The sequence below is a fragment of the Streptopelia decaocto genome (assembly GCF_964273445.1).
Source record: "Streptopelia decaocto genome assembly, chromosome: Z".
In the NCBI taxonomy this organism is placed as follows: Eukaryota; Metazoa; Chordata; class Aves; order Columbiformes; family Columbidae; genus Streptopelia; species Streptopelia decaocto.
The window spans coordinates 18,764,277-18,775,826 of NC_138657.1; the positions used below are offsets into that span (position 1 = coordinate 18,764,277).

At 40.6% G+C, this 11,550-nt stretch overlaps 1 protein-coding gene across 6 annotated transcripts in view; it reads right to left on the minus strand.

Moving 5' to 3' along the window:
* Nucleotides 1-9,559, minus strand: part of CNTLN (centlein) — a 192,648-nt gene extending 183,089 nt beyond the window's left edge. For 4 of the 6 annotated variants that reach the window (XM_082075486.1, XM_082075485.1, XM_082075484.1 and 1 more), the window contains exon 1: nucleotides 9,235-9,522. In XM_082075486.1, coding sequence (XP_081931612.1) covers nucleotides 9,235-9,327 — 93 coding nt within the window. In that variant the 5' untranslated portion in view covers nucleotides 9,328-9,522. Of the gene's footprint in view, nucleotides 1-9,234 lie in introns of all 6 variants that reach the window. The other 2 variants (XM_082075481.1, XM_082075482.1) reach the window with 2 other exon arrangements.
* Nucleotides 9,560-11,550: the final 1,991 nt, after the last annotated feature.

Sequence of the window (11,550 nt, forward strand, 5' to 3'; positions counted from 1 at the left end):
GGGAGTGGAACATCTCCCGTATGAGGCAAGGCTGAGGGAGCTGGGTCTCTCTAGCTTGGAAAAGACTGAGGGGTGACCTAATTAATGTTTACAAATATATAAAAGGTGAGTGCCACAAGGATGGAGCCAGGCTCTTCTCGATGACAACCAATGGTAGGACAAGGGGTAATGGGCTCAAACTGGAACACAAGAGGTTCCACTTAAATTTGAGGAGAAATTTCTTCACAGTGAGGGTGACAGAGCACTGGAACAGGCTGCCCAGGGGTGTTGTGGACTCTCCTACTCTGGAGACATTCAAAACCCACCTGGACACATTCCTGTGTAGCCTCATCTAGGGGTTCCTGCTCCGGCAGGGGTTTGGACTAGATGATCTTTTGAGGTCCCTTCCAATCCCTAACATTCCGTGATTCTGTGATTCCAGAGGTAAGGGTTTGCTCTAATTCCTTTATAGATCAAGGATAGGATAACTCATCTGTGACATTTCATTTTGAGCTACAAATATCTACACTACTTCAATTAAAACTAACTGTAGTCATTGAAGTAATTTGGATGGAAGATGCACAGAATAGAACAGGACATGAATTTTCTAAGTCACATAAGTGCTTTCTGGAAGCACTACAATTCTAAGAGTTATTTCAAAACTTCAATCACTTATTGAAGAGGACAGGATAATCTAAAAGTTCCAGCATAGGCCTCAGAGTTAGTTTTTATTTAAATATAATGGTCTTGACTAATGCTGTGATAATGCATTTGTGATTTTCAATGCATTTGAAAATACAAGAATCCACAAGTAGTTTTATTTTACAGATAATATAACCATAGACATACATTTGGGTATATTCACTCTGAATTATCATGACTATTCAAGTAGAATTTGGCTCCATGATGTCAAGTCTGCCTGAAATGACTTTGTAGTACTTCTCAAATCCTGTGAAACTGCAGACATATAGGAGAATATTTGCATAACCTCTGCAACATGAACTAAACAGTACCTGAAATAGTTGAAACAGTGCACACTTAATAACTACAAAGAACAAGATTATCTGAAGTCATTCCCTAAGAACAGCATACATCCTCCAGAACCAAAATATACCTGACAGAAAAAACAGACCTGCTTCAGTCATTCTCCTCTGGGCTGAATCTGTGGTAAATGTAGAAATGTAGAAAAACTATGTGGTAAATGTAGAAATCTCAGTATGTTCCAGAGGCTTCCTCAGTGCAGCTGGAAAAATTACAAGCATGTAAAACACAACTGTCTTTATTGAGAAACAACAATGTTCCATCGTTCTCATAAAAGGATACTTTTCACTCATGCCTTTCTTATGGCAGTCGGCGAAGTCCCCAGTGACTAGAGGAAAGGAACTACCACACCTTTTTTAAAAAGGGTAAGAAAGAGGACCCAGAGAACTACTGACTAGTCAGCTTCTCTGCAATGCCCATGGAACAGACCCTCCTGGAAGCTATGTCAAGGCATATGGATGACAAAGTGATTAGAGACAGACAACATGGCTTCCATCAAGAGTAAATGGTGCCTGACTAAGCTAATGGTCTTCTACAATGGAGTGACTGCATCAGTGGACAACTGAAGAGCCACACATGTCATCTACCCAGACTTTGTAAAGCCTTTAATACAGTCCCCAACATCCTTAGCACTTCATTGGAGAGATATGGCTTTAATGGGTGGACTGTTAGATGCATAAGGAATTGGCTGGACGGCCCCATCCAGAGAGACACAATTAGAAGCTCAGCACCTAAATGGAAACCAGTAACAAGGTCCATACTGGGACCAATACAGATTAATACCTTCATTAATTACATAGAGTGCGACTGAGTGAATGCCCCCTCAGCACATTTGCAGATGACACTGAGTGCTGCAGTCTTTACACCAGAAGGAAGGCATGCCAGTCAGATGGACATTGACACGCTTGAGGAGTGGGCCCATGTGAACCCCATGAAGTTCAACGAAGAGAAGTGCAAGGTCCAGCACCTGGGTCAGGGGAATCCCAAATATTAGTACAGACTGTGGGACTGATTGATAGGAACCCCAAGGAGAAGGACTTGGGTATACAGGCAGATGAAAAGCTGGATATGAGCCAGCAAAACACACTTGCAGCCGAGAAAGCCAATTGTATCCTGGGTTGCATTAAAAGAAGCATGGCCCACAGACTGAGGGAGACGATTCTCTCTCATTGTTCTGCTCTCCTGAGAACCCACCTGGAGTACTGCATCCAGCTCTGGGGACCCCAACACCACACAGACACAGCTCTGTCCGTGCAGGTCCAGAGAATGGCCACAAAACATCAGACCTGGATCACCTCTCCTCCAAAGAAAGGCTGAGAGAGTTGGGGTTGTTCAGCCTGGAGAACAGAAGGCACAAAGATGACCCTGCATATGGCAGGGGGTGTGGACTAGATGATGTTTAAAAGTCTCTTCCAATGCAAACCGTTCTATGGCTCTGATCTGTACACCCAATTTCAGACTCACACTCACATGGTGGAGGCAATGTGAAATATTCACACACAAACATATTGTAAGTAGGTAACTACTTCAGCAAGTGCAAAAAAACTTTTTTTTTTAATTTAAATCTCACTCTCAGTTCATCTTCAGTTTTGCTCAAATATTCCAAACTCCTATGTTTCAGAAGGAAAGCCCAGTTATGCAAAAATTCTTCTAGTTAGCTGACATTTATCAAACATAAAAAAGACAAAAATAAACAAACAGCTATTCAACAACACTACTTCTGTCTATAATATATAGAGAGTAAGGCCTTTACTAACAACACCTGTGTTGTCTGACTCATGTGACTTAGGCTCCTTATGGCAAAATTCAACAGTATAAAATTAAAAAAAAAATAAACAAAAAACAAAAAAACACACCCAAAGCACTAAACAGCTGGCATCCCTTGGCGCCAATAAATATGTGGTCTTGGCTTAATCACTAATAAAATAAATTAGTATATAATGAATGGGAGCATTAAACACTTTGCCCCACTTCAAAAGAACAGCATGGATATCAACAATTCATCCAGAAGAAATACTAATGCACTCAAATTGTCATACTAGTAGTTTACAACCATTTAAATTTTGGTCACAAATTAAGAAGAACCAAGTCAACATAAAAGCACATCACTAAGGAAGAACTATCACCTTTTAAATTTAGTATTTGTTTCAATTCTCAGCTATTGATTTAAAAACATTTCTAATATGTACAATCAACACGCATCTCAAATAGCTATTCATGTATCATGAAAAAATGTGATGTTTTGTTATTTAATGTGTTTTTCAAATTTACTTCTAAATACAGTAGGAGCATTTTAAAACTATTTATAAATCAATGTTATCATGCCTACATTAGATTTTCAGTGGGTGTCCTGGATATTAAATAGGTCCAGAATGAAAGAATGCATCTCTTTTCCTAGCTAATGAAATACTTTTCATAAGAAGAAATTGTTATAGCAATCCTATCTTTTATCAGTCCTAGTGATAGCAAGTAGAATATTTTACATCCCTTCTTGACCCACAAAGTGACCAAAACTAGACTGTCCAGCTGTCCACAAAGTCCTGTTCTTTTTCTGCTAACACAGCATAAAATAAAACATGAAGACCAGAAAAGATCTACACACAGCTTTTCACAGTAAGTAGGAAACATAAAACACGAAACAAAGCCAGCAGCCCCTGAAGCCCTTGTCTTTCCACTTCCCACAAAGTAATAGCCCAACTTCCTTGCTCCTTTTCTACACAAAAATGTTTACGGGTACACACAGCCCATTCTTACAGACTTTTCCCCAAACCCTAGCAACGAAGAGAAGTAACAGTGACAGCAACTACAGGAGCATCTTTCTTCCCCAATTATTTATCACCTTTTGACAGAAACTGTGAGAATTCTACCAGCAAATCTACTGCAGCAGAGTACTTGTAGACATTACTGATGAGCTCCTAACTTTCTGACTAATGGAAAATTTTCTGGTTTTCAATCTATAAACTACATATGTAAATTGAATAACATAAGCAGCAGTACTGTTTCTTTGACTGAACACTATGGTCTGCAGACCACTGGCAGCCGACGGATTGCACCTTCTGAGTCAGAGATATAAATTGCACAGAGTACCATGAATGGTGAACTCTTGAGAGACCTGTTACTTAGTCACAGCTATATACACCTATAAATTCCTAACACAGCAAAGGAGCAGGCATTGTTGCCATCATTGACAAGAAAAGCACAAGCTAGAGAAAACAACGCTAACAAGAGCTCCCTAAAAACAGTATATACAACCACAGAAAAAAGCCAGGTACTCTTAGTTTTTACAGAACCAGAAAGTTAGAAAGGAAGTCTCAATTAGGAAAATCCACCTTATTTTAGTAGTGAGAGATGCCACGCCACCTTTGAAATCAAAGCTGCAAAGAATACAATCAAGACTGTCTTTTTTTTTGAACTAATAATGGCTAAATTGTTAAGACACTTGTTTGAACCCAAAACACTTTCAGCAAATAAAGAAAGAGATCCTAGGCTGGTAAATATGAAATGAAGCTGACCAAACTAAACTCCTTTTGTAACTATCACCAGTAGCATAAGTAAAAACAGAGGACATGTGCTTGCTGCTTCTACCTCTTCCTACTTCCAGCAACATAAGACACTCAACTGGATGTGCAAAACCCTGTCTCATATCATTGTTTGTTCAAAGCAAGGATTTGATGAAGTTTCCCACCACAGGACACTTTAAAAAACACTTCCTATCTTTTTAGTTACAGAATAGGAAGCATGGAAGTGTCTGTACTTTAGCAGTTAAGAGACTGAGAGCTAGAACACGAAAAACAGATATTTTGCTTTAGAAATGCAGGTTGTTTTGCAGCAAATGAAACATCTTTGGGAAAAAAAAAAAGACCGCAAGAAACTAACCACAGAATATACTATAAATCAATTATTAAAATATAAAGTCAGCAGTTGGTTTAAAGAAATACAGAAGATTAAACAGAAAGCACATGAACGCTAAATAAAAACTCTTGGTCCAGAAACTCCACTCAACAGAATGAGTTTCCAGAGACAGAGTGAATAATTTCCCTTACAAAAAAAAAAAAAAAAAGCGAAACAAACTACTCTGATTTCCTTTATCAAGAGCAACTATGCTTACAAAAACACCTCCAGATGGCCCCAGAAAACATAGATTCACAGGAGAAAACAAGATGGGGGTAAAATACATGCCAGATCTTTTAACCACCAAAAAGAGCCCAAAACTCCAAAGAGCGTGAAGAATGTAGGTGTTGAAAATTTTCCACACAAGAGTATTGAGGTGGTAGGCAGCAGCATAAAACCCTAAAATAGAATGCAGCAGTTAAAGAAAGTAACTGAGAGCAGCTGTGTCATAACCTACTGTTGGACCCTTGCCTTTCCACTGCCCCCCAAAAATGTTGAGTCAGTCACAGAAAGGGAAACAAGGTCTCAAAGCAATCAATAAATTGAAAAATTAAAAATTCCATGTTACCTTTGCAGTTGTTTTCAGGAAAATTACTCAGTTATTCAAGTAATTCTCAAGTAAAATTAGGAGAAGAGGAGCACTGAAATTAGAAGTTGTTTATTAAGTGATTATCAAGATAATTACACAATGCTCTACTACAGACACCAAAACAGCATAATACAGAGGCAAACATGCTTTAGATTTATTTTTTAGAATCAAGAATCTTGATTCTAGCCTTATTATGATTCAAGCTCCCACAATATTTTTTAGCAGTATTGAAGAAAATATCAAATACTGCAACCCTCAGCTGCTGAAGTACAAAAAAGTAATGGAGAAAAAAAAAAGTCTTCAAAATGCCATATTTGGGTCTTGAATGGAAGAGTTACCTCAAAAGACAAAACAAATGTGAAGAACAAAAAGAGCCTAGGTTTGAACATAAAGGCTACTATCCTAGATGAGAAAAAGGGTCAGCTACTCCAGGATCTCATTGTAGAAAAGAGACAGTAGCCAAAAGGAGATGCCGAGAATACCTGTGGGAAGAGCAAAGCCAGCACGCGCAATATTTCCGCTAAGACTCAGGAGCTTCATTAGCCAGAGGTGGCTTCCGTATATTTAGCCAATGGATTCCAAATCATCAATGAACTCTGGTTCTCAGGGGAGAGACTTTGTTTTCAAAGTGAGTTTATGTGACAGTGAATACAACAGCCCAAGAAGGTGTGGAAATGTAGAAAAGAAACTTGGTACATTTTTTTCAGGTACTAGATAACTGTTGGATATATACACCTCTATTTGTATAACCTTGTTCAATGTTCCGTAGAACAAATTAAAACTTTCAGCCTCATTTGATAAGTGGGTTTTTTTTCTTCTGAAAAAGAATACCCAAAAGTCAATACATAAAGAAATACTTAAGGCTAATTCTTTAGTTATGGTACACTGTTAAACTGTATTTCGGTTGCGAAGTCTGTTTTGGAAGTGCAGCTTATGTGTCCATGTATGTAATACTCAGAAGAAAAAAAAAAAAGAAAAGAAGAAACAAAGCAAAACAACAAACTCATGCAATTTTAACCAGTTGCTGGATTAAAAGCTAACACCTCTCACTAATGTCTCTTCTCTCCAAAATCCCTACTAAGGAAGTCTCCAAAAGTGATAACCCTACCCAACAGAACTGAACATAAGACAAGGAAAATCTTAACAGAAACTGAAAAACTTATACTGTGAAGGTCTTCGCACGCTGCACAGGTTGCCCTGAGGGGTCACTGAGGCTCCAGCCATGGAAATCCTCAAAACCCGACTGGACACCATCCTGGGCAACCTGCTCCAGGGTGAGGTGGAACAGATGCTCTCAAGTGGGGTCCCTTCCAACTCAAACAGTTCTGATTAACAAGACCTACAAATGTCAGGTGATGACTTAAGGCAAGAACCAAAGAAGATCTTACATCTAAGTGACACTAAGAAAATCCCAGCAGCTGAAATGTAATTCCTGTAAAGGAACTAATTGGTCCATAAAAACTTCGTATTTCAGTTGTGAAGACATTAGAAAAGCACAACATTAACATTGTTTACATACATTTATGCTTTCAAATGAAATATGAACATAAAAAGGATTAACCATCCCTGAATAATTGTATCAGTTAACTTTTAAACCAGCTGAAGAATCTTAGTGATATCTATTTCCCATCCAAATTCAGAATAACTTCAGAAAACTTCAAAGAAGGTTAATTATTTCAGATAAATCCTACGTTGGAAAAGCTGTAAAATTGACTAAGTTATCACTTCTTTTACGTATTAAAATATTTTCTCCCCTTCTTTATATAACATACAGATCCTTAAACAAGGCTCTCTGCATCTATTGATGGATTAGTAAAATGATAAAGCACGTAGACATCTATACTGCAGTGCTTTCAGAGAAGAATCTCTGCTTATACATCACTGCTTCACTTTTCTTTGCTTTATTAATAACCCAAAATAAATCCCAAAGACAAGCATCCCCTGTTATTAGAAGGATAGTATGTGTTGGATGCTACCTGAAGTCTGAGAGATTAATGCAGAACACTGACTGGGTTCTGTTTTCAAATACAGGAGCTACTTTAATGCTCCTTTTTGCTTGGTTCCCTCCCAAAAAGCTATCTGATCTGATACAAGTCAAAGGTACAAGAACAGCAAGATAATACGTATGAGATTTAAAAGAAATACATTTCAAAATATTTTCTGGTTGCTGACTTCAAAATGATTGGAATCATTTCAAGGAACAAGGAGAAATGCACAGGTAATTGCATGAATCTAAAGGGGAAATCACATACTTGACTACAATTTTTGTACTTCAAGTTACATTATTAAAGTGATTAGAAATTCAAATTTTACTGTTTACTTTAAAGTTTCTATTATTCATAATCCTCTTAAAAAATATTTTACACCACTAGCTTTTAGTAATATATAATTTATGTTCAACTAGCAAATGAGCAGAGCACAGAGCCTTCCTGCCTCCACCAAATTTTGTCTGATACTGCACATCTGCATACAAAGAAGAGGAAACTAACTGAATTATCATTATAAAGTGTTTTCTAAACTTCTCCCACAAGACACTTAAGATATCCCCAAATCATTCAGTGTTCAGTATTTCTAAACAGATTTTTATTGACAGCTCATTCTTCCTGCAGTTCTCCTGTGCAACAAGATTTTATAGGAAGTCTGGATTCTACCTACAGCAGAAACCCAGTACCAGTTTGCGAGGTGTTCCAATGCTGCTTGAAGCAACAAACCACCACTACTAACGCTAACATGGATGCTATTTTCTGCTCACAGATACAACTAGGTCAGCCCAGGCCTTCATGGACTTAACAAGACCATGCCCCACAAGAAAATATTGTTTTGGCTATCAGGAAGTAAGTGAGAAAGCAGCCAGATCATTACCTGTCACCTTCCTTTCTGCCATACCTTCTAGGTGTAATCCACTTGTTTCACAGAGAATTAGCACAGACTGCTGTGACGGGACCTCATATTACCAACATTTTGTTATTTTCATTAAATATACCTAAACATAAAGGTTGAAAAGAAAGAGGGAACAGTTCCTGTGAAGAGAGGTCACAGGAAGGTAGTCTGGGGGAACTTTTAAAAGCACAAACATAATTATTCATAAATCCCTCCCTCTCAGGAATGGTTTGGATATACTTAATCCTGCTGCAAGGTAGGGGGAGAGGTTAAATGACCTCTAAAGGTTCCTTCAATACATACATTTCTATAGAACCACTCTATTTGCTCGTTTTTGCAGAAATTGCACTAAGCAGCACCTCAGCACTCTTGCCATTACACATCAAGCAAATTAACGGTGACTTCTTGTGGAGAAGGAAAAAAAAAAAAAAAAAAGAAAAAACGCTTTCTGGCCAAGTGCTTGCTTTTAAGCCAGAGTAAGAGCCCGTGGCCCGTTCAATTCGCCCGGCGGAGCTGCAAGGCCCAAGCGCTCGGGTTCCCGCCTCCACAGCGGCTGCGGGGGGACCGGACCCAGGGGCCGCCGCCCAACAGGTGGGCGCCGCAGCCCCCTGGCGTGGTGCCGCGGTGGATGCTGAGAAGAAGCCCCCGCCCGGGGACCCCCCGCGGTGGCCACTCGGACCTCCTGCCCCACACAGGCCGGGGACCCGTGACCCTGTTCCCCGCCCTGCCCTCCGTGTCCGCGGGAACCGGGACGCGAACCCTCGACATTCCCGAGCTGCGGGCAAAAGCCTCTCGGTCGGCAGGCACCTCAGCCGCGCCGCTCCGGACAGCCCCTCACCGCCGCTCTCAGGTACCTGGCAGCGGCTCAGCTCCTCCGCCAGACTTCGCAGCTCTTCTTCCAGCTCAGCCACCCGCGGTGCTGCCGCCTCCGCCTGCCCCGAAGCCATCGCCGGCGTCGCGGTGAGAGCCTCTGGCCGCCTCCTCAGGGACGGCCAGGAGAGGGTGCGGAAAGCCCCAGCCCGCCCGCTCCTGAGGGAAATGGGAGAGAACCGGTACTGTGAACCACACAAATGAAAACTTTCCCCCTCTCAGCTGCACTTACCGCGCGGGCGAGCGCCGGAAACCGCAGGGAAGAAGGACGCGGTGCAATGACGTCAGCGCAACTGCTACATCGACCAAGCGAAGGGTCGAGAGGCAGGTTTGAATTTGCCCGCCCGAGCGGCCGGGTAGCGCATGCGCCGTGTGCCGGAGGCGCCGGCCGCCGTTGGTGCTCGCGGCCGTGAGGGGCCGGTCAGTGCGGGCTGCGGGAGCCGCGGGAACGCCCGTCACGGAGCAGGCTGTGTGAGAACCTGCCGAGGGTGCCCTTTGAGCCTCATTTTCTCCTCACGATGTAGGAACGGCTGCTGTCTGGCCAAGACGCTAAGTGCAGATTTCAGTAGGAACTCTTCTCTCCAGTGACCAATGACAGAACCCGAGGGAATGTCAGGAAGATGTGCCAGGGCAGGTTCAGGTTGGACATTAGGAAAAGATTCTTCCCCCAGAGGGTGGTGGAGCACTGGAACAGGCTCCCCAGGGAGATGTGACGGCCCCAAGTCTGACAGTGTTCAAGAAGAGCCTGGACAACACCCTCAGACACATGGTGTGAACTGTGGGGCTGTCATATGCAGGGACAGGAGTTGGACTCACTGACCCTTGTGGGTTCCTTCCAACTCCGGACATTCTATGAATCTAGTAGATTCTGCTCTCCTTGAGCTGTAGGAACACCTAGAGTTGTTTCACATCTCTGCTGGATACTAGTGTTTTGCATATGAATGGCGCAAACATTTCCAGGTGTTCTGCTATGGGGTGCTGAGGCTCCAGCATATTTTAGTTTAGTAAGACATGGCATGCCTTTTTGGATTTTTTTTTTTTTTCTTTGAATGAGGTACTAACATTTTGCAGGACAAGGGTTGCAAACCTTGTTTTAGGGTAAGTCATGATAGTGCATTAGGATCCACAAGCACACAAACTGTTTCACATGGGAAGAATATTCAGATTTGTTATTTCTAGAGTTGGATTTGAGAGCCTACAGCTAAGGAAGGTGTGGAAGATCTAACTGTTATAGTACATGAAATGTTTGGACTGATGCTGCTACATAAGTACTAGATTTAAGATCGGGATATACAGAGTACTTGGTTTTGAAATAAAGGATTGAATGAACAGCATTGCCAAAGCATATCCTTGCATGTTTCCTGTAGCCTACATGGGAAGCAAAATACTAAGTAAAAGACTATAATATTTCCCAAACTTAAGAAGAAGAAAGTTGAAAATGTAAGGATATTTTTTAGCCTCGAAATAAGCACCAATAGAATTGCATTTCACCAATGTCATTACCTTGCTATAGGAATATCATATGTGTTTTTACAGAAAAGTATGTTTTCTTTTTCCCTCTGTTGGCACTCTTGCACAAATTTTGGAAAAGTTGCTCTGAATGTACCACTATGACAAGAAATAAAATTCTTACTGTGTGTGCATGGAGAGAAGCAAAGGAGGCTTACGTATTGTGTGAATTATAATATATGTTAAAATGTCCGTTCCCTCCACCTGTGGCCCTGACAAAAGAATTCCAGTATCTTTTGTGGTGGTTTTGCCTCTGACAGTTGTTTTTTTGCAGCATCCTGGTCTCTAGAGTCCTTTATCAGAAGAAGGAAGTGACTACACTACTCGAGGCCAAAATATCTATTTTTATATAGTTTCATTTTAAGAGTATTTTTATTATTACTGCAATTATTATCTGTGAAATTACAAATGCAAATTTAAAGGTGAGAGACCACATCTGAGTATTCTCTGTCCAGTTATATGAACATGAGAGTCAACAAATACCTGATTAATACCATGTCTCTCCATAAAACATCCTTTATAATTTTTATTATTGTTCATCACTCCTTGTATATTGTGTCATGTCATATTCATGATCTTACACGTTAAATTATTTATCTTTATGTACTATTACCTGTTCATTTAACCATAATGACCCTCCTGTCATAATTCTAACGTTTACATTTTTACATTTTTCTTTCTTTAGAGGTTTTTTAAATTGTTTTTTTTCCCTTAAATTATCCATTCAGTCTGTAATATGTAGCCTTCATTTTTTCCACATCCCCGCCTTTTAATAAGGGTCTTGTAAACTT